General features: G+C 37.1%; 2 protein-coding genes across 6 annotated transcripts in view; one reads left to right on the top strand and one right to left on the bottom strand.

The window, feature by feature from the left end:
• SCRN3 (secernin 3) overlaps positions 1–16,552 on the top strand; it is an 85,271-nt gene extending 68,719 nt beyond the window's left edge. For both annotated transcript variants that reach the window (XM_061435007.1, XM_061434998.1), the window contains exons 6-8: positions 849–1,011; positions 1,897–2,077; positions 11,074–16,552. In XM_061435007.1, coding sequence (XP_061290991.1) covers positions 849–1,011; positions 1,897–2,077; positions 11,074–11,244 — 515 coding nt within the window. In that variant the 3' untranslated portion in view covers positions 11,245–16,552. The remainder of the gene's footprint in view (positions 1–848; positions 1,012–1,896; positions 2,078–11,073) is intronic.
• Positions 16,553–16,742: 190 nt separating this feature from the next.
• The window catches only part of GPR155 (G protein-coupled receptor 155), a 40,267-nt gene continuing 33,509 nt past the window's right edge, over positions 16,743–23,500 (bottom strand). For 3 of the 4 annotated variants that reach the window (XM_061434951.1, XM_061434957.1, XM_061434973.1), the window contains 3 exons: positions 23,157–23,221; positions 21,793–21,930; positions 16,743–18,692 (listed from right to left, as the gene is read on the bottom strand). In XM_061434951.1, the coding sequence (XP_061290935.1) occupies positions 18,401–18,692; positions 21,793–21,930; positions 23,157–23,221 (495 nt within the window). In that variant the 3' untranslated portion in view covers positions 16,743–18,400. Of the gene's footprint in view, positions 18,693–20,274; positions 21,294–21,792; positions 21,931–23,156; positions 23,222–23,500 lie in introns of those variants that run through there. The other variant, XM_061434967.1, reaches the window with a different exon arrangement.

Here is a 23,500-nt window from a genome sequence, read left to right as displayed (position 1 = left end):
GATCCTAAGCCACATAAACATGTATAGAATGGAGCAGAGCTGTCTGAAGGCATGCTGGGCTTTTTAAATTTTTTGGCAGAAATGCCTTCCAAATACAGGATTCTGAGGCTCTCTGTAACCATGGACATGTTGTGTTTGGTAAAAAGATAAAATATATATTTTTTCTGTTTTTCTCAAAAAAATCTTAATATACCAAACTTTACCTATGAAAGCAGAAAACAGAATATTTATATTATTTTTATCATGCACAATGGACATTTAGATTTTTGAAGTAGTCTGACAAAACTGTGTACATACAAGTTCCACTAGCCAATAATGTCTTTTGCCTCCTTGACTCCCAATCAGGTTTTCATAAAAGAGTATTAATGTCAGACATAGAAATTATTACAGGACAAAATAATTTGTTATTTTCTAAAGAACATCTTTTGTAATATTGGAAACTAAACACAATATTCTCTTAATATTTGGTTCCTAGAATGGATAGACTCAGATGATAATTATTGACGTTGTTAGCTAATTGCTAACTACATACCCCTTAAAAAATTTTGGAAGGGCAATGAGATTGAGTGTATTTTGTATTATTGATTTCTTCTTCTTAAGAGATAACAGATTTATCCTGTTATAATGTTTTGAGATTTTGTTTATTTTATATTAAAAAAAATATCTTCCTTGTGACAGCCCAGTGAGTCTAACAGTTATGATACAAGATTTGCTTATAGTCAGTCTTACTTAATACCTAAACCAGTATCTCATGTTATACATTATCAGTAGAGAAAGCAGTTCATAATTGCAGGATACCAGTTTGCAAATGCATATGTATTTGATGGTCTTAAAATTTATTTCCTTAGGAAACATAACTTTTGAAACAATGGTGGAAATTCTCCGAGATAAACCAAGTGGCATTAATATGGAGGGAGAATTCCTGACCACTGCAAGCATGGTTTCTATTTTACCTCAAGATTCCAAACTTCCTTGCATTCACTTCTTTACAGGGACTCCTGATCCTGAGAGGTAAAGTCACAAATACTATAAACCAGGCAGGGACTGGGGTAGAATCATTAGTCTGGTCATGATTTTGTCAGGCTAAATTTTTGTTGCGCCAATATGACAAAAATTTTCTACTGAATGTTTTATTCAGGTTTTAGTCTGCCATTGCATATTTGTTATATAACTGTTCTCATTCTTATGGGATGAAAATGTTTATTGTTTCTCGTACACAGTTATTCCTATCCCCTCTTTCCCCAAATATATTTAAAATTGTCAAGAAAAGAAAGTAGATAGGTTTTCTTATGCAGATTTCCATATTAAATATTAGATGATCAGTAAAATGGTTTAATCTAGAAAATACATGTAAAACTTAAAATATCAATAGTTTAAGCTTTATCAAGGAGGATTATACAGGCTATCTTGATTTAAATTGTTGGTGTCTCTCATAAAACATAATGCACATTACATTTAGAAATGATCTTATGTTTGCTCTTATCTTTCATCTTACTAAAGATATCATCAAGCAAATGGAAGGAAACTTGTGAACCCTTTATTAATACTTCTGTTTATTTTCATCCCATATCCTAATCCTCAATATTTTGCACTGAGGATTGTTCTTACCCTCCAACTGTGGAGTTTGCAGTAAAAAATGAACCATAATTTAACTTGACACTGTTTATATGCCAGGCCCTTTGTTAGGTTCATGGGAATTCAAGGCTAAATAAAGCATGTCCCTTGCCCCAAAAGAAGATCCTAGTATACCAAGGAAGATAGGCACAGGCAAAACTAGTATGACAGGAACAATCAGTGTGTTATAAATGAGTAGAAACTGCAGGGAATCATAGAAGATTTAGAATAATGCTGAATATTTTTATATCACACATACCAACTTAATACGTTTTCTTCTAGATCTGTTTTTAAGCCTTTCATATTTGTGCCGAATATTTCACAACTGTTGAATACCAGTTCACCTACATTTGAACTTGAAGATTCAGTTGGAAAGAAGCTACAATTTAACAGTAAGCCTGACAGAAGACATCCACTCTACCAAAAACATCAACAGGCCTTGAAAATACTAGATAATAAGACGGTATGATTAGATTATCTTTTCTGTTTATCATGAAGAATAACTTAAAGTATGATTCAATTCATATTTTGAGCTTTGGAATGTCAGCCTTCTTTTCTTTATATAAAAATAGGTCTAAAAATAGTTTGGATGGCTGGACTATAACAGAGCTGTGTTATTTCTGTATGTGAGCTCAGTCGCTCAGTCATGACCAAGTCTTTTTGACCTCGTGGACAGTAGCCCACCAGGCTCCTCTCTCCATGGAATTTTCCAGGCAAGGATACTGGAGAGGGTTGCCATTTCCCCCTCCATGGGATCTTTCGAACCAAGGATCGAACTCACGTCTCCTGTGTCTCCTGCACTGGCAGGTCAATTCTCTACCACGGAGCCACCTGGGAAGCCCTAATATTATTTTTGACCTTTGGTTAAAAATAATGGTTAAGTATGTAGTTTGAATTTTTTACAGCAATTTATGATATTAAGCATAATAACAATCTGTTCAGTTCAGTCGCTCAGTCGTGTCCGACTCTTTGCGACCCCATCAATCGCAGCACGCCAGGCCTCCCTGTCCATCACCAACTCCCGGAGTTCACCCAGACTCACGTCCATCGAGTCAGTGATGCCATCCAGCCATCTCATCCTCTGTCGTCCCCTTCTCCTCCTGCCCCCAGTCCCTCCCAGCATCAGAGTCTTTTCCAATGAGTCAACTCTTCGCATGAGGTGGCCAAAGTACTGGAGTTTCAGCTTTAGCATCATTCCTTCCAAAGAAATCCCAGGGCTTTCTCCTTCAGAATGGACTGGTTGGATCTCCTTGCAGTTCAATGGACTCTCAAGAGTCTTCTCCAACACTACAGTTCAAAAGCATCAATTCTTCGGCGCTCAGCCTTCTTCACTGTCCAACTCTCACATCCATACGTGACCACAGGAAAAACCATAGCCTTGACTAGATGAACCTTTGTTGGCAAAGTAGTGTCTCTGCTTTTGAATATGCTATCTAGGTTGGTCATAACTTTCCTTCCAAGGAGTAAGCGTGTTTTAATTTCATGGCTGCAGTCACCATCTGCAGTGATTTTGGAGCCCAAAAAATAAAGTCTGACACTGTTTCTACTCTTTCCCCATCTATTTCCCATGAAGTGGTGGGACCAGATGCCATGATCTTCATTTTCTGAATGTTGAGCTTTAAGCCAACTTTTTCACTCTCCACTTTCACTTTCATCAAGAGGCTTTTTGAGTTCCTCTTCACTTTCTGCCATAAGGGTGGTGTCATCTGCATATCTGAGGTTATTGATATTTCTCCCGGCAATCTTGATTCCAGCTTGTGTTTCTTCCAGTCCAGAGTTTCTCATGATGTACTCTGCATATAAGTTAAATAAGCAGGGTGACAATATACAGCCTTGACGTACTCCTTTTCCTATTTGGAATCAGTCTGTTGTTCCATGTCCAGTTCTAACTGTTGCTTCCTGACCTGCATACAGATTTCTCAAGAGGCAGGTCAGGTGGTCTGGTATTCCCATCTCTTTCAGAATTTCCCACAGTTTATTGTGATCCACACAGTCAAAGGCTTTGGCATAGTCAATAAAGCAGAAATAGATGTTTTTCTGGAACTCTCTTGCTTTTTCCATGATCCAGCGGATGTTGGTAATAATAGCTAAGATTTATTGAACACTTATACACCAAACACCATGGTACTGTTACATGGGATATTTCATTTAATCTTCACAACCACTTTATCAGGTGAAAAGAAAGTGAAGTCGCTTAGTCATGTCCAACTCTTTGGGACCCCATGAATTGTAGCCTACCAGGCTCCTCGGTCCCTGGGATTTTCCAGGCAGGAATACTGGAGTGGGTTGCCATTTCCTTCTCCAGGGGATCTTTCTGACCCAGGGATCGAACCCAGGTCTCCCACATTGTAGGCAGATGCTTTACCATCTGAGCTACCAGGGAAGCCCGATATTAATACCCCCATCGTTGTTGCTGTTGTTGTTGAGTTGCCATGTCTTGTCCGACCCTTCGCGACCCCATGGACTGCAGCACACCAGGCTTCCTGTCCCTCACCAACACCTGCAGTTTGCCCAAGTTTATGTCTATTGCATCAGTGATGCCATCCAACCATCTCATCCTCTGTCACCCTCTTCTTCTGCCTTCAGTCTTTCCCAGCATCAGGGTCTTTTCCCATCAGTTGGCTGTTTGCATCAGGTGGCCAAAGTATTGGAACTTCAGCTTCAGCATTAGTCCTTCCAATGAGTATTCAAGGTTGATTTCCTTTAAGATTGACTGGTTTAATTTCTTGTTGTCCAAGGGATTCTCAAAAGTCTTCTACAAGACCACAGTTCGATAGCATCAGTTCTTCAGCACTCTGCCTTCTTTATGGTCCAGCTCTCACAGCCACACGTGACTACGGGAAAGACCATAGCCTTGACTATACAGACCTTTGTTGACAAAGTGATGTCTTTGCTTTTTAATACACTGTCTAGGTTGTCATAGCTTTCCTGCCAAGAAGCAATCGTCTTCTAGTTTCCTGGCTGCACTCACCATCCGCAGTGATTTTAAAGCCCAGGAAGAGGCAATCTCTCCCTGCTTCCCTTTTTCTCCATCTATGAAGTGATGGGGCCAGATACCATGATCATAGTTTCTTTAATATTTAGTTTTAAGTCAGCATTTTCACTCTTCTCCTTCGCCCTTATTCTCTTCACTTTCTGCCATTAGTGTGGTATCATCTACATATCTGAGGTTGTTGGTATTTCTCCCGGCAATCTTGATTCCAGCTTGTAACTCATCCAGAATGGCATTTCTCATGATGTGCTCTTCAGGTAAGTTAAATAAACAGGGTGACAATGAACAGTCTTGTACTCCTTTCTCAATCCTGAACCAGTTAGTTGTTCCATACAAGGTTCTAACTGTTGCTTCTTGACCGGCATACAGGTTTCTCAGTAGACAGGTACGATGGTCTGGTATTCTATCTCTTTAAGAGTTTTCCACAATTTATTATGATCCACACAATCAAAGGCTTTAACATAGTCAATGAAACAGAAGTAGATGTTTTTCTGGAATTCCCTTGCTTTCTCTATAATCCAGCAAATGTTGGCAATTTGATCTCTGATTCCTCTGCCTTTTCTAAACCCAGCTTGCACATCTGGAAGCTCTTGGTTCACATAATGCTGAAACCTAACATGCAGGATTTTGAACATAACCTTAGTAGCATAGGAGATGGTGGTTTGAACATTCTTTAGTATTGCCCTTCCTTGGGACTTGGATAAGGATTGACCTTTTCCAGTCCTGTGGCCATGGCTGGGTATTCCAAATTTGCTGACATATTGAGTGAGAGTTGGACTATAAAGAAAGCTGAGCACCAAAGAATTGATGCTTTTGAACTGTGGTGTTAGAGAAGACTCTTGAAAGTCTCTTGGACAGCAAAGAGATCCAACCAGTCCATCCTAAAGGAAATCAATCCTGAATATTCATTGGAAAGACTGATGCTGAAGCTGAGACTCCAATACTTTGGCCACCCGATGTGAAGAGCTGACTCATTTGCAAAGACCCTGATGCTGAAGAAGGCAGGAGGAGAAGGGGACGACAGAGGATGAGACGGTTGGATGGCATCACCAAGTCAATGAACATGAGTTTGAGTAAACTCTGGGAGTTGGTTTTGGACAGCGAGGCCTGGCGTGCTGCAGTCCATGGGGTCACAAAGAGTTGGACATAACAGAGCAACTGAACTGACTGACTGATTAAGTGTAGCATTTTGATAGCATTATTTTTTAGGATTTTAAATAGCTCTGCTGGAATTCCATCACCTCCACTAGCTTTATTGACAGCAGTGCTTCCTAAGGCCCACTTAACTTCACACTCCAGAATGTCTGGCTCTGGGTGAGTGACCACACCATCGTGGTTATCCGGGTCATTAAGATCTTTTTTTGTACAGTTCCTCTGTGTATTCCTTCCATCTCTTCTTGGTCTCTTCTGCTTCTATTAGGTCTTTACTGTTTCTGTCCTTTATTGTGCCCATCTTTGGATGAAATGTTCCTTTGATATTCCAGTTTTCTTGAAGAGATAGCTAGTCTTTCCCCTTCTGTTGTTTTCCTCTGTTTCTGTGCACTGTTCATTCAAGAAGGCCTTCTTGTCTCTCCTTGCTCTTCTCTGGTATTCTGCATTCAGTTGGCTGTATCTTTCCCTTTCTCCCTTTCCTTTCACTTCTCTTCTTAACTCGGCTATTTGTAAAACCTCCTCAGACAACCATTTTGCCTTCTTGCTTTTCTTTTTCTTCGGGATGGTTTTGTTTACTGTTTCCTGTACAATATTATGGACTCTGTCCATAGTTCTTCAGGCACTTTATTTACTAGATTTAATCCCTTGAATCTATTTTTCATCTCCACTGTATATTCATAGGGGATTTAAGTCATACATGGCTGGCCTAGTGGTTTTCCCCACTTTCTTTAGTTTAAGCCTGAATTTTGCCAAGAGAAGCTGAAGATCTCAGCCACAATCAGCTCCAGGTCTTGTTTTTGCTGACTGTATACAGCTTCTCCATCTTCGGCTACAAAGAATGTAGTCAGTCTGATTTTGGTATTGACATTTGGTGATGTCCATGTGTAAAGTTGTTATCTTAGGTTGTTGAAAAAGGGTATTTGCTATGACCAGTGTATACTCTTGGCAGAATTCTGTTAGGCTTTGCCTTTGTTTTGTACACCAAGGCCAAACTTGTCTGTTACTCCAGGTATCTCTTGACTTCCCACGTTTGAATTCCAATCCCGTATGATGAATAGGACATCTTTTTTTGGTGTTAGTTCTAGGAGGTCTTCTAGGTCTTTATAGAACTGATCAACTTCAGCTTCTTCAGCATCAGTGGCTGGGACATAGACTTGAATTATGTTGAATAGTTTGCCTTGGAAACGAACAGAGATCTTTCTGCTTTTTTCAAGGTTGCAGCTAAGTACTGCATTTCAGACTCTTGTTGATTATGAGGGCTACTCCATTTCTTCTATGGGATTCTTGCCCCAGCAGTAGATATAATGGTCATGTGAATTAAGTTCACTCATTTCTGTCCATTTTTGTTCACTGATTCATAATAAATCTGAAACTTGGAGAGTTTAAGTAGCTTGCTTAGTGTATCTCACACCAAAAATTATAAGACTATGGGAGGGGAGTTAACTTGGTCTCTCAAATAATGTTCTTGATCATGTACCCTCAGATTAATTTTACCTGAAAGTGACTTGACACTCCATAGACTTAAAATAATTATAATGAGTTGAGTTTTTTACAAAATGATAAATGCTTATATAACACTTTTAAACATAAGTATTATAAAAGATTAAATATATCACACAAAATCTCATCTCCAAAAATAAGTAGATATTTTGAGGGGGAGATAGATAGATGGGGAGACAATTCTATAATATCCATATGTCTTCAGCCTTCCTGCCCTCTTCCTTCTCTGCTCCAGAGATTAAAAAAATAGATTAGAAGGAAATGGAAGGGTTACCTAAAGGCTTCTCATAAAACTATCAACTGATTCCTTGCAATGAAGGAAAAAATTGGTCATCTTATATCTTTTCTCACTTGCTTCTACTAGCTTCTGATTTTTATTGTCTATAATTACTTTTACTTTGTCAAGGTATATATATATTTACATTCTTTCTACATTAAATGCATTAAATGCATTTTCCTCCTAGGTAATTATTTTTTTTTTCCCTTTTTCTGTAGTATGTTTATATAGTGGTCATGCTTTTCTGTCTGCTCTCCCCTCCCCCCAACTTATGCTTAAAGCAGAGAGCTTTGTCTAGATCCTCTATTTGTTATATGTTCTTGACACTACCCTGGAGGAGGACATGGCAACCCACTCCAGTATTCTTGCCTGGAGAATCTCTTGGACAGAGAAGCCTAGCAGGCTACCATCCATAGGGTTACAAAGAGTCGTACATGATTGAAGCGACTTAGCATGCACGCACACTTGACACTACTTCTGCTTTTTCTGAGACCAATTTGTTTGACCTCTGACCTACAGTGTAAACACTTTCTTTGTAGCCAAGTGGTATGGAGTGAGAGGCAAGTGTTTTGTTCCAGGAGCCTATTAAGTGCACTGACTCAGGCCCAGTTCCCTGGGTCAGAAGTGTCATTCCCTCCATGGGCTTGGCTCATCCTGACTGAGCACAGCGCTGTGAAAAATGATGAACCCTCTGGTTCTTCTTGCCTTTGCTTAAGTTTCTCAGTGATATGTTTCATGAACGTCTGTTCTGGAGGGATTATCCTTCACTCCTCCCTGAGCAGCCTGTGCAGTGCTCTAATTTCTCAAGATAGTTCTCAAGAGTTGTCAGCGCCCTTTTCCCCTTAAATACTGCTTGTGGGAGTGAGGTTTTTTTCTTTTTCTGTTTTGGGAGTGAGTTTTGTAGAATTACTACTAAATGCCCATGAAACTAAATAAAATTGCTTTTTGACATTTCTGCAAGTAACATTGAAATAAAATTTAAAAGAAGTTACTATTTTAGAGTTTACTTCAGTTCAGTTCAGTTCAGTTCAGTCGCTCAGTCGTGTCCGACTCTTTGCAACCCCATGAATTGCAGCACGCCAGGCCTCCTTGTCTGTCCATCACCAACTCCCGGAGTTCACTCAAACTCATGTGCATCGAGTCAGTGATGCAACTCATCATCTGTCGTTCCCTTCTCCTCCTGCCCCCAATCCCTCCCAGCATCAGGGTCTTTTCCAATGAGTCAACTCTTCGCATGAGGTGGCCAAAGTCCTGGAGTTTCAGCCTCAGCATAAGTCCTTCCAGTGAACACCCAGGACTGATCTCCTTTAGAATGGACTGGTTGGATCTCCTTGCAGTCCAAGGGACTCGCAAGAGTCTTCTCCAGCACCACAGTTCAAAAGCATCAATTCTTCAGCACTCGGCTTTCTTCACAGTCCAACTCTCACATCCATACATGACCACAGGAAAAACCATAGCCTTGACTAGACAGACCTTTGTTGGCAAATTAATATCTCTATTTTTGAATATGCTATCTAGGTTGGTCATAACTTTCCTTCCAAGGAGTAAGCGTCTTTTAATTTCATGGCTGAAATCACCATCTGCAGTGATTTTGGAGCCCAAAAAATAAAGTCTGACACTGTTTCCACTGTTTCCCCATCTATTTCCCATGAATTGATGGGACTAGATGCCATGATCTTAGTTTTATGAATGTTGAGCTTTAAGCCAACGTTTTCACTCTCTTTCACTTTCATCAAGAGACTTTTTAGTTCCTCTTCACTTTCTGCCATAAGGGTGGTGTCATCTGCATGTCTGAGGTTATTGATATTTCTCCCTGCAATCTTGATTCCAGCTTGTGCTTCTTCCAGCCCAGCATTTCTCATGATGTACTTTGCATATAAGTTAAATAAGCAGGGTGACAATATACAGCCTTGAAGTATTCCTTTTCCTATTTGGAACCAGTCTGTTGTTCCATGTCCAGTTCTAACTGTTGCTTTCGGACCTGCTTATAGGTTTCTCAAGAGGCAGGTCAGGTGGTCTGGTATTCCCATCTCTTTCAGAATTTCCCACAGTTTATTATGATCCACACAGTCAAAGGCTTTGGCATAGTCAATAAAGCAGAAATAGATGTTTTTCTGGAACTCTCTTGCTTTTTTGATGATCCAGTGGATGTTGGTAATTTGACCTCTGATTCCTCTGCCTTTTCTAAAACCAGCTGGTATTAAATATTGATTGACAACAAAGTAATGGAAATACAGTAGAATTTGAGGGAAGAATTGTCAAAGAGTTTGGTTTTAGTCCTGGCTGTGTAAATAACTACTTTTGTGTTTTAGGGAGAGTCAGTTCTACTGGTAGTTTGTTACCATTTCTTGATTACTAATGAAGTTGAAAATCTCATATGTTTATTGGCCTTGGTATTTCTTCTTAAATGATTTGCCTGTTATATTCCTTAGCCCGTTTTTCAAGTGATTCTTGATTGTTTAGCCCTTTGCCCCAAAGAGGCAAAAAATATGTGAATAACTTTGTTAGGTAGCAAATTTTTAATCTCATTTTATTTAACTTTTTTGTCAGACAAAAGTTTAAAATTTAGTAAAGTATATTTGTTACTGTAAGGCATTTTGATTTCATGCTTCAGAAGGCCTGCCTCACCTCAAAATAAATATAACCTCTGCATTTTCTTCTAGTATGTATGTGTATATTTGGAAAAAATAGTTCTTTATATGGAATTTATTTTTGCAGGTGTTATGAAGTAGGGCTCTAACTTTTTCAAAGAGGTGACCAAATTATTCTAATACCATTTATAAACAAAATACATTTTTTGTTCAGATATGGAATGCAGAGTTTCTTGAGGGGAAAAAATTGCATACAATTTCATATTGAAGTACAGCTCAAAGTTAAGAATCATGATGGAGTTCTGCTCTATAATGGTTCAAATTTTCAAAATTATACTCACTTTTTATAATTCTCTACCAGTACCTACCCTCTAACTGATGGTAATTCATTAATAACTTGAAATTGCTCCTTTCAATAAGAATCATGACTTTTTTAACCCCCTGTTGAAACAAGGAATCATAGAGAAAATCTCTTTTCTTTTAGTTGTTCTTTCCCTTGAATGTTACTATTCTATTCCCCTGTTTAATCTGATAATGCTGGTCTTAAAAATAGAAGATCCAAATTCACAAAAATAGCTCAGCCAGTTTTCATCAGTCTTCCCTATTCACAATTAATATAAAAATTTCAATTGACCTGTTATTTGTCTTTTATGTTTCTTGCTTATGGACTAATACTACATATTTGTTATTGTCTTTTCTACTAAGAATAACTAATAGTTTGTGGTTAATAGATTAACTCAAACTAGAACAATGATTTTTCCCAAAGAATTTCATTCCTTCTTTGTCTAAAGAATAGAAGGGGAACTGAACCAGAAATTGAAACCAGAATGAACAAACCTTGTCTGTAGAGGTGATTTGGAATTTGGTTAGACTCGTGTGTGTGTGTGTGCATTCACATGCACATATGTGTCTGTGTATTTACTAATTTTTATTTTTCAATTGTTCAGGAAAAAGCCAAAACAATGTTGGACAACATGAGAAAACTGGAGAAAGAACTGTTCAAAGAGATGGAATCAATCCTTCAAAACAAGCATCTTCAAGTGGATAAAATTGTTAATCTTTTTCATCAGTGTACAGAAGATGAAATTAGAATTTATAAGTCAAATGTTAGTTCTTAGTGATCACATAAATGGTCAGCAATCATCCTCAAAGTTAGAATCCATTACTTTGGTAAATAATATAAACTTAGTTTGAGCAGATCTGACTCTTCTTTAATAGCATTCAAGTGATAGCATGGCTATTAAAACTATATATAGCTTTGATGAAATACTGAGAAAGGAAATAAGATTGGAATTGGACATATAGATCATGGATAGTCAGGTGTTGCTTCAGGTACTGATGTATACATTTTGTTAGCCATGATATCTTAAAAAAATCACAATAATGAAATGTCCAATTCTGCATAAAGCATGAAACATTAAAATAATGTATGCATTTATTAGTTACAGTAAGAAAGCAAATTTTTCTTTTTAGTGGAAAATATTGTCTCAACTAATAAATTTTTTGTGCTTTAGGCAAGTATTAGCCAGCTCTAGCAAAATTTTCTAGATTTACACATTGTTTTATTAGTGTTTTAATTATGCAAATTTTTTATTAAACTCAAACATGCTCTTTGTCAAGACTTAGCTGACCAGTGAGCTTTTTAGCTCTAATTATCTAGCATTCTCTCACCCATGCTCCTTACTTAGAGCTTTTCTGGGAGATCAGGACATGAAATAAGCCAAGACCCTAGGAGATACTGTTTTGGTGTCTCAAATCTCGCATCTTTTACTTCTGTTCATTCAAGGAAAACAGGAACAGGAATGGGATCAGTTCAGTTCAATTCAGTTGCTCAGTCGTGTCTGACTCTTTGCAACCCCATGAACCACAGCACACCAGGCCTCCCTGTCTATCACCAACTCCCGGAGTTTACCCAAACTCATGTCCATTGAGTCAGTGATGCCATCTAACAATCTCATCCTCTGCCGTCGCCTTCTCCTCCTGCCTTCAATCTTTCCCAACATCAGGGTCTTTGCAAATGAGTCAGCTCTTTGCATCAGGTGGCCAAAATAGTGGAGTTTCAGCTTTAACATCAGTTCTTCCAATGAACACCCAGGACCAATTTCCCTTAGGATGGACTGGTTGGATCTCCTTGCAGTCCAAGGGACTCTCAAGAGTCTTCTCTAACACCACAGTTCAAAAGCATCAATTCTTCTACATTCAGCCCTCCTTCTAGTCCAACTCTCACATCCATACATGACCACTGGAAAAACCGTAGCCTTGACTAGACGGACCTTTGTTGACAAAGTAATGTCTCTGCTTTTGAATATGCTGTCTAGGTTGGTCATAACTTTCCTTCCAAAGAGTGGGATAGTGGTGATGAAATAGAAATATTAACATATTATAAACATTAAAATGCTATAATGTATAATGTGTTATGAGCATTATATATGAGTAATAGTATCTGTCCCCAAATTATAAAACTTTGTTAAAGTTACACAGAGATTACCAAGAAAGACTCAAAGTTGCAAATATAAACAAAAGAAAAATCCAACTCAAAATGACATGGTATTGGTTTCTAGAAATTTCTATTTTAGGTATTTGATTATACTGTCATATTTATTGATCACTAGCTCAGATGTAAAGAATCTGCCTGCAGTGTGGGAGACCTGGGTTCAATCCCTGGGTTGGGAGGATCCCCTGGAGAAGGGAGTGAATGGCTACCCACTCCAGTATTCTTGCCTTGAGTATTCCATGAACAGATGAGCCTGGGGGTCTACAGTCCATAGGGTTGCAAAGAGTCGGATATGAATGAAGCAACTTAGCATGCACACACATCATTGCAATTAGGATTGTTAGTAAAATACTGTGTTACTATTATTGCTAAAGAGTGCTCAGAAATTTTTTAAAATTTTCTCTTAAAAATCATCTGAGAGCTTTTGTCTAACGTAGGACTTCCATTACAAAAGAAAACTTTATCAAGTACTCAGTTAATTCTGGTTTGTCTTACATATAATTCAGGGATAGGTTCTTAAGTCATGAAGCACGTTAGCCAACCTCATGTGCCCCCTCTCTCTTTTTTAATATGTGAGGAAATGAAGGGTAAGCAGTGCAGTGGTTTATTGCGGCACAGAAATGTGAGTCTTATTTCTCTCTCTAGGGCCTGCATGTTTTCACTTTCTCCTTTGATACCATGCTAGACCAAACTAGCACCAGGCTCTTACCTGGACCACTGCAGTTAAGTTCTTCTACACCCATTTGTGCTCTTTATCTTCAGCCACGTGGGTCACTGCAGCCAAAATGACCTATTAAAATTTTAAATCTGGTCATGAATTTCCCTCTGAATTAAAAAAAAATAGATTATTTTTAGAGCAGTTTTAGGTTTAAAGCAAAAGTAAGCAGAAGGTACAGAGTTGTCATGTACCCCTGTTCCTCTACCCTCCCTCTACCATCAACATGTCACACCAGAGTGCTACGTTTGTTATGCTTGATGAACCTACATTGACACATCATTATCACCCCAAATCCAGAGTTTACATTAGGGTTCACTCATTGTACATCCTATGGGTTTGGACACATGTATAGTGACATGTATCTACAATTACAGTATCATACAGAACAGTTTCATCGCTCTGTCCTGTGCGTTCCACCTATTCATCCGTCCCTTCCCCTAACCCCTGACAGCCACTCGTTTTTCATTGTCTTTACAGTTTTGGCTTTTCCAGAGTATTATATAAGTGAAATTCTACAGTATATAGCCTTTGCAGATTGTCCCTATATCTTGGTAATATAAGTTTCCTCTATGTCTTTTCATGGCTTGATAGCTCATTTCTTTTTAGTGAGGAATAATATTCCATTGTCTGGTTATCCTGGTTGCTGACATCCACTACTGAAGGGCATCTTGGTTGCTTCTATGTTTTGGCAATTATAAATAGAGCTGCTGTAAACATCTGTGTGCAGGTTTTTGTGTAGACATGTTTTCAACTCATTTGAGTATGTACTCAGGAACATGAGTGTTGGATATCATGCTAAGAGTATGTTTAATTTTATAAGAAACTGCCAAACTGTCTTCTAAAGTGACTACTATCACTTTGCTTTCCTACCGGCAATGAATAAGAGTTCCTATTGTTCCACATCCTTGCCAACATTTGATGTTGTCAGTGTTCTGGATTTGGGCCATACTAATAGGTATGTCAGTTCACTTCAGTTGCTCAGTCGTGTCTGACTCTTTTCGACCCCATGAATCACAGCACGCCCATCACCAACTCCCGGAGTTCGCTCAAACTCACGTCCATCGAGTCGGTGATGCCATCCAGCCATCTCATCCTCTGTCGTCCCCTTCTCTTCCTGCCCCCAATCCCTCCCAGATCAGGGTCTTTTCCAATGAGTCAACTCTTCGCATGAGGTGGCCAAAGTACTAGAGTTTCAGCTTTAGCATTATTCCTTCCAAAGAAATCCCAGGGCTGATCTCCTTCAGAATGGACTGGTTGGATCTCTTTGCAGTCCAAGGGACTCTCAAGAGTCTTCTCCAACACCACAGTTCAAAAGCATCAATTCTTTGGCGCTCAGCCTTCTTCACAGTCCAACTCTAACATCCATACATGACCACAGGAAAAACCATAGCCTTGACTAGACGGACCTTTGTTGGCAAAGTAATGTCTTTGCTTTTGAATATGCTATCTAGGTTGGTCATAACTTTCCTTCCAAGGAGTAAGTGTCTTTTAATTTCATGGCTGCAGTCACCATCTGCATAGTAGTATCTCATTGTTTTAATTTGTATTTCCCTAATGACATATGATGCAAAGCACCTTTTAATATGCTTATTTGCCATCTCTGTATCTTCTTTGGTGAGATACCTGTTCAGATCTTCTGCTCATTTTTAGAAATCAAGTTGTTAATTTTCTTACTGAATCTAAAACTCTTTTAAAACAGTCACTGAGACAAGTCCCAGTCCTTACCAACTATCAACAAGATTCTGCTCCCGTCTATCTTATTTATGCGTTTGTCATGGGTTTTTTTTTTAAGTTTCTATTCTGCTCTTTCAGTTCCTTGAATGTGCCCAGTCCCCTCATCATGACTACACCCTCTGCCTGCATCATTCATTTCATGTGCTCTTTAATAGAGAGTTCTGCTGAAGCATGACTTCCTTAGGGAAGTTTCCCCACACAAGGTTGGGTCTCTTGATACACACTTTCAGAGCCACATGAGAGCCTGATCACAAGTGTAATTAAATGTTTAACACCTCTCTCTCTCACAATTTTCCCCCACTGTTGTGTACTTAGTGTTCAACATTATGTCTGGCACAAGGTAGATGCTCAATAAACATCCGTTAAATTAACATTTGAGGACTGATGGAAAAAATTTACACAGTCCTCTTTTCTGCTTGTAAAGTTGAGAATGTTAGCTAGACAATCCAGCTGTATAATTTGGAAGATAAGATAGCCTTTTATTAAGGTTGAGGTCAATCTGTTCCCTTTTTTCATAATCAAAACGGGAATAATAACTCCCCAAATAAAGACAAGAATTATTACATTAATGTTTATAAAATAGCCAATTAATTTATAAAACATTTTGGGAGACTTTATAAATCTGAAATGGTATTTGGGCTTTGGTCCTTGAGTGGGTAATTAATGCCTTGTGGTATATTTTAGAAAATTTAAGGTTTTCTTAAATTTCACGGGTTTCTTAAGAGTAAAAAATATAGTAGCTCAAATTAAGTGCTTTTTTGGTCAATCCTTATGTGGTTTATTATTTACCATTACATAATAAACCAAGGGAATAATCTAATAAATGAGTATTTTAGAGAAAGAGAGTTCGATCTTTGATGAAAACATCAATTTATATATTAATTTTTAATGAAAATATTTACCATAGAAATAATTATGCCACCTAGAATTTTGGAAATCTAGTTCCTATTTGTAATTTTGCTCTAAAACAGGTTTTGCAGAGTGAATGTTTTCTCTTTTAGGCTTTTATCATAATAATTGGAGAAATTTATTATCCTGTCTTTTCCTGAAAAACGGTGATATTTCTGATCTTGTTTCCAACCATAACTCAATCACCTGACCATCTAGTTTAGTGATCTAAAGTAATTTAATATTATACATGATATGAGGTATGATGGGGCAAAACTAAGCTGTATTCTGCTGCATAGCAAATGTGACATAACACTTTTACATTATTTTTGTGTTTTTAGTAGTTTACTGATCATTAATTATTATTCTTAAAATGACAAGTGCATTTAACCTTATTCTAAAAAATACTGAAATTTAAACACAAGTTAGGCATGGAATTACACATTGATAACAGAAAAGAACAACGGATCATGCTGAAGATTAGTATAAAAGTGGCAGCTTTTAATCAAAATTGTATTGGATAAGTTTTCCAGCTGTGACCCTACATATTAAAAATTATGAAAAAAATAAATATGTGAGGACTTTAATGTCATACTGACTCATGAATAAAAGGTGCTTATTGAGTGCATCCTTGGGCAAGGTCCTGTGCACAGGTCCCATTGGGTCATGAAGGATAGTCAGCCTCAAGAGATCCGCTTAAGGAAACATTGAGAATCTCTAGAAGAGACCTCTCTGATGGCTTCTGCATTATTTGGATTACTCAAAGAAAAGACACTGGCAAAGCAAGTTAAAATAGGTATTTTATTGAGAAACTTGCTGTCAGTGAGCAAGTAAAAGTTACAAATATTTTTATTTAATAAAACTAGCATATCCTTAATTCTAAAAACATCTCTTAAAAACTTCCATTATCTGAAACTGCAGATCTTTCTGAGTCAGGGTTTTCTTTTAGTGCTTCCATGGAAAAAGATGCTTCCAATTCCCTTCATGCAAATAACATGTGTAATATGACTTGTTCACAAGCAAAACAAATTCCCCACTTGAGTTTGTGTTGCTTGCATGCATATGAATTAGTATCTTTATTGCTATCACTCTAAGTCTCCTGGTACAGCAGTGAGGCTTTATGCTTACTCCTGAGCATTCTGAGAGTTATTATGTGGTCATTAAAAAAAAAAGTTACATAGCAAGACAGTTCTGCTGAAAACCCCATTCCCTTATTAAACTTAAAATTGGTATAGATTAATACTACACATTAATGTGTAATTTACTCGTTAAATACCCTAGGCTTCCATGCAGGGTTTTTTTTTTTTTTTTTTTTGTTACATTTTGTTGCATTAAAAAGGCAGTGATTTAACCCTATAAATTATTTTCTAAATGGCTTTTACATATGACACTAAAAAGTATGAGACAAATAAATATTTGAAACAGTTTTCAATAAGTTAAACCAGTACTGACACCTAGCAGTTAAGTAGAGGTTCAAAGGTCATGCGAATAGATGTCTCTTTAATTGACCGAAGGTAAAGCTTATCTGAGGGCAACATTTAATAATTTTCAAATGTATAAATTTTTATACATGGATATTTAAAACTAAATTGTATATGTAACAGTAGGATGTTAGGTAAAGAATTTAAAAATCTCGACTTGAATTACATAGTTTCTCTTCTTTTTAACTGCAGGGAAAAGGTATAGGGTTATCCTTCTGCTCTGAGATGCTTTGTGCAAACACCAGAAATGATATTTCACATGGTAATAATTTTGTTGGCAAATTTAAATGCATCTGCTCAAATTATTATTTTTAGTACAAAAGTTAAAGATTAGACTACACTTCTGTTGATGGATTTTAGAGATAATAATATTTATGGAGGTTTTTATTCCCCTCCTAATGGCACAGATTACTATTTTGGATAGCAAAGCAAGAGAAGATGAACCTTAAAAAAAAGTGCTTCTAGTTTTTAATGAGTACTATTTGCCGAGGAAAGGGGAAAAATAGAATAAGAAGGCCTCTCATTACAATCATTAAACTTCTTTTAGGAAATGCTATCAATAAGTGCAAAATGGTCATAATTTAAGGACCATATCCCCCCAGCAGCACACCTGCCAAATTTGGCAATTTAAAAGAATAGTAAATTGGATGTTGATTTTGAAATTATAGCACACAGTTGAAGAAGCAATGTTTTAAAATGTTGACATAATTATAGTAATTACTATATTCATTATCAGAACTTTAAATTTTGATTTGGTTCTCTTTTTTCTAAGTCAGTTTTCTGTGTGTTACACATACACGTAAAATCACAGAATATTAGCATGGAGTGGGAACATGTCAATTTTTACAGAGAGGCAACTGAGGCTCAGAAACGTGGTGATTTGCCAAAGGTCCCACAGCTAATAAGTAACAGATCTGAGGCTAAAGTATGACTCCATGTGGGCTTGTCTCCTTCATAACTTAGGTCTTAGGGGATGGGGATGAATGCTCAATTTCTTTGTATCTTTCCTGCTGGGGAATGTCCGCATTAATAGTGGGAGGACTCTGTTTAGGACTCTTCTGAAGAAATCTATAAAACAAGTACTCATCCCGAAATTCATATTCATTGGTGATATGCTGGATGACTCCCCCTTGCACCAGTCTATCTCCGTATATCACAGCTTCCCCACGGTCAGAGGCGAGGCCAACTTCAATGAGCCAGTTCACCAAGTCACAGCCACAGAAGGTCCCGGCAGAAGTCTTTGCACCACACCTGTATGTCAAAGGAATGATTCACCCATGTGTTCTGTAAATCTGGTATCAGAACTGCATGATGGAAGACAAGCCAGGAAAAACAGGAGACAGGGAAAGACAGCATGATAGTTAAGAGGTGACAGGGATGAAACTATTCTGAATATAAAGGGTTTGTTAAATCGCCTAACCCTAGAAAGATCTACCAGAGGAAAACAAAATATGCCATGCTTGTGAAAACAGAAACACTTAATGACTTAGATAATGTAACTGCATCAACAGAGAAATACTCTTTTTATAGTAGATGGTCTTTTATGATCAGATGAGTTCTGTAGATACCTATTACATATTTTATAAGTTATACTCTTAGTTAAAATACATAATTGTTTCAGGAACATTAAATAATATTTTTGAAAGTTCTCCCATGGATGGAGGAGCCTGGAAGGCTACAGTCCATAGGGTCGCTAAGAGTCAGACACGACTGAGCGACTTCACTTTCACTTTTCACTTTCATGCATTGGAGAAGGAAATGGCAACCCACTCCAGTGTTCTTGCCTGGAGAATCCCAGGGACGGGGGAGCCTGGTGGGCTGCCGTCTATGGGGTCACACAGAGTCAGACACGACTGAAGTGACTTAGCAGCAGCAGCAGCAGCAAAAAGTGACAATTTTTACTAAGTTACTCAAATCAAACCTTATTATTTTCTGCTTATCACAGTGCCCACAAATAGCCTTCATGTCCTGAGCAAAATAATCTTATTGATATGATAGGAATTTGTTGCCTTATGAAGCAGGGAAAGGATAAGTGAGATCTGTCTTGCTATAAATATAAGATTTTTTTTCATAGTTGTTGACTCTATTCCCCACACTGTACATTTCATCCCTGTGATTCATTTATTTTGCAACTGGGAGTTTGTACGTCTTAATCTCCCTCACCTACTTTCTTCCCTTCACCCTTCTCCCCTCTGGCAACCACTTGTTTGTTGTCTGTATCTATGACTCTGTTGTTTTGTAATGCTTGCTCATTTGTTTTGTTTTTTTAGTTTCCACATATAAGTGAAATCAAACAGTATTTATCTTTCTCTATCTGACTTATTTCACTTTGCATAATGCCCTCCATGTTGTCACAATGGCAAGATTTCATTCTTCTTTTGTGGCTGGGTTATATTCTATTGTGTATATATATGTATACACTATATATATTCACACACACACACAATATCTTCTTTATCAATTCTACTGAGGGACACAGGTTTGTTTGTTGTTTTTTTTTAATATCTTGGCTATTGTAAATAATACAGCAGTGGACAAAGGAGTGCACATTCCTTTTCTAATTAGTGTTTTTAATTTTTGGGGGGTAAATACACAGAAGTGGAATTGCTGGATCATATGGCAGTTCTATTTTTAATTTTTGGAGGAATTTCCATAAGATTTCTCAGATTATTTTTAATTTTTAAATTATAAACCTACTTCTTAATTATTTAAATTTTGTCTTCCTAATGCAAATACATGAATCTGTCCACAAGCATTAGTCAAGCTGTAAAACCTAAAGTGCTTGACAATAGGAAAACAGTGGCTGAAAAATCAAGATGAAATGAGAAACAGGTGACAAAAACTTTTAAAACATTTAATCATGAATATAAATTAGCATTTCATATAAAAATTAAAAAGTTAATACACATGAAACAATTTCTCAAGTACATAAATATTATTGTAACATCAGTATTTTACTTAGTAATAGGATATCTTAATTTATGCTTTGCAATGACAAACATCACTTTGAACAAAAGCCTGAATATTACATCCCAAGTCTGAGCCTTCTTCCTGCTTGTTGATTTTAAATATATAGCCCTACACCTTCTAATCCGGACACCAGCTGCTTCATATTTGCTTCTGAGGACTGATCAGGCAGTACAACTGCAGTCTAGGAAGTTGTGCAGAGTAACAGAGGACTGGAGCCAGCCTGTGCCCGTTCACCATCTGGGACGGAGGCAGCCTGGCAGCCCTGCAAATGGCAAGAGCTATGCTTCCTAACAGTCAGCAGTCAGAGTGGGCCTGGTGGAGCTAACACAGAGTTCCCTCTCTTAATTTGAAAAAGCAATTTTAAATTGTTGAAACTATCCATAGATTGTACTTTGAAATCATTGTGTTTGGCCCTTTAGGGGTGGGAAACTCATTTTTCTTCATAGCTTACCATTCCCAGAAACTAGGCTAGGCCCATTACATAGATTTTGTTATCTAATGCAAACAACCCCCAAGAGCTAGATATTTTAAAGAGGAAGAGAATTAAGGTTTGGAGAACTGAACTTGCCCAATGTCACACAGCTAGTAATCTCCCACAAAGTGACAGATCCAGGGACTGAGTTTTAGTGTTGGTCTCCACCCAGTGAATCCCCTTTCTACTAGCTGAATCAGGATACCTTCTGGTTCTAATGAAATATAGTGGCATAATATATGTAAATAAATTATCCTGAATGGTAATTTTCACAGATTTTCAACTTTTCAGTTACAGAAAAAAAAGTATTAGCTTCTTTATATCATGTTCTGTTCTTTTCCTGTTTTTCGACAACCAAATATATTGGCACTAGAACATTTGCTTATTCTTTCCTGCTGTATACTCCATGCCTGAGGATTAGAAGAATAAATATGACGTCAAAGACTAAAGATTAGGACTTGAGGTCAAAAAATAAGCAGCAGAATTAATTAAAAGACAGAAATTTCACTTTACTTTCTTGATAATATCATTAGTAATATGAAGTAGCATATTACTAGCATATCCTTAGGAGATAGGGAATATAAAATCACTTCTAAATACAAAATTCAAAGTTTCGTGAGAGATATTAATGGCCAGCATGAACTGAATGTTAATATTCTGCTATATTTTGGTTCATTCTAAAGTTTCCATATTTTATATGGAAATCATAAATGGCATTTAAAAATGTAAAAATTAAAGTTATATGGCTTTTATAAATGCTGTTTCTTAAACTATAAACTGACCTATAGCTATTTTAACTTTTATGTGTATATGTGTTATTGAAAACAACAAAGTTAGTTACAAGCGTGTTAGCCTATCACAAACCAAAATTAATCATCTAATATATAATTATCTAGAACCTGTACTTACCTTCTTTCCTTCACAATGTTTTGGATACAGAGGTCACGGTGATAATGGATAAATTGTTGACAGGTCATTTTTATTTCCTCAGGAACAGAAGAATCCTTATTTTCTGCTGTTTCTTTACTGTTCCATAGGAATTCAAGTCTGAAAACCAAAAATTTTAGGATGAAATTTTTTAGGAAAGAAAAGCCCTGAGAGAGCTCCTTCTTGCTTATCACTCCGTCAATATGGCTGTTCCAAAGCTATCATTCACCACAGCTGTCATTTACAACACCCAGACATCTTAGTCTCTGAAGCAGAAATATATTTAACCTGCATTTAGTTTCCTGTTCAGAGCAGGCTTGGGCAGAAGACTTGAACATTTTATAAACCCTCTAGACATGTTTGAACTATTTCAGGATCTACCAAAAAATGAAGTTCCTTATTCTACATTCTGTAGTTTTAAAATGCAAAAATAATATACAGCGATCAAGCGATTTAATTTAATTTAAATTTTAATTTACCAGAGAGACAAATAATGGGATATAGAGTAAAGAACAATTCTCTTTTGCCAACCCAGACAGCAGATCTGTTGACTCTCTTAAATGATCCACATCATGAAGCTAATGACTAAGCGCAGTGACTTTCCTATTACGCCTTCTTCTTTCTTCAAAGCATTGTGACCAACCCTAGCAGCTACATTTCAATAATGATGATGGAAAAAAGGAGAAGAACAGGAACCATTTACTGGGCACTTTTATATAGCCTATAAGATAAATTCCACTAGCACTTCTAGTTTCTATTAATTTTGACTTTGAAAACAAACAAGGAAGTACAAAATTTCTCCCCCATCCCCACTTCCTCCTACCACGAAGGTGAAGTGTTCCCACTTCATTATTTTTCACAAAGAAATTCCTGACCTGAATTCAAGAAACTCTTCACCAAGCCAGTTTTAAAAAATGAAATTTAAAAAGAAGAAAACTTGAGTTTTCTATAAATTGTCAGTGTGATAGAAAAATCCTGTTGTCAAAGGAGAAAGACAACCAAATATAGACCTTTGGGAGCATACCGCCTCTTATTTCCATTTGCAAATACATTTTCAAGTTTCATTTTATTTTATATAGTTAATGGCATAGACAGAAGTCAGTTTTCATCAATTCCTATTAAAATGCAAATTACAATGTTGGATTATTGACAGCTCTTCTGACATTTTCCCTGCAGTTATATATAACAAATATGTGAATCAACAGAAAACCTTTCTATGGTGCTTAGGTTAACCATTCTGTAGTTTCCTAGAAGTTTCTAAAGGCTTAATTAAACATTTAAGTATCTTAATAAATGGCTTTGTCATTACCTTTACAGTTATAGCTTTATTTCAAAACTAAAATTACCTTCTTTTGAAAGGTAGGATGATTAAATGTTTGTCCAATCCAAAGATGCCAAAGGAAATAAACCCCTATGGAAGGAAAAAAAGGTTATTATTTTATGAGCTCTACAATAAAAGTTTAAGACAGAAATGAAAAACTTTAGTGCTTGGGGAAGTAAACCTCTGGTGGATTAGAGCAACATTTTAAATAGAACACACAGGCAGACTCTATAAAGTTCAGTGCCTGATGGCAGGTACAGTTGACTCTCTATATCCACAGGTTCTGCATCTATGGGTTCAACCTACTGTGGGTCAAAAATATTTGGGGAAAAAAGTTCCACAAATTTCCAGAGAGCAAAAGTTGAATTT

Source organism: Bos javanicus, chromosome 2, assembly GCF_032452875.1.
Source record: "Bos javanicus breed banteng chromosome 2, ARS-OSU_banteng_1.0, whole genome shotgun sequence".
NCBI classification, from domain to species: Eukaryota; Metazoa; Chordata; class Mammalia; order Artiodactyla; family Bovidae; genus Bos; species Bos javanicus.
The sequence above is the reverse complement of the archived record's forward strand: the minus strand, read 5'-3'. Positions and strand labels throughout refer to the sequence as shown.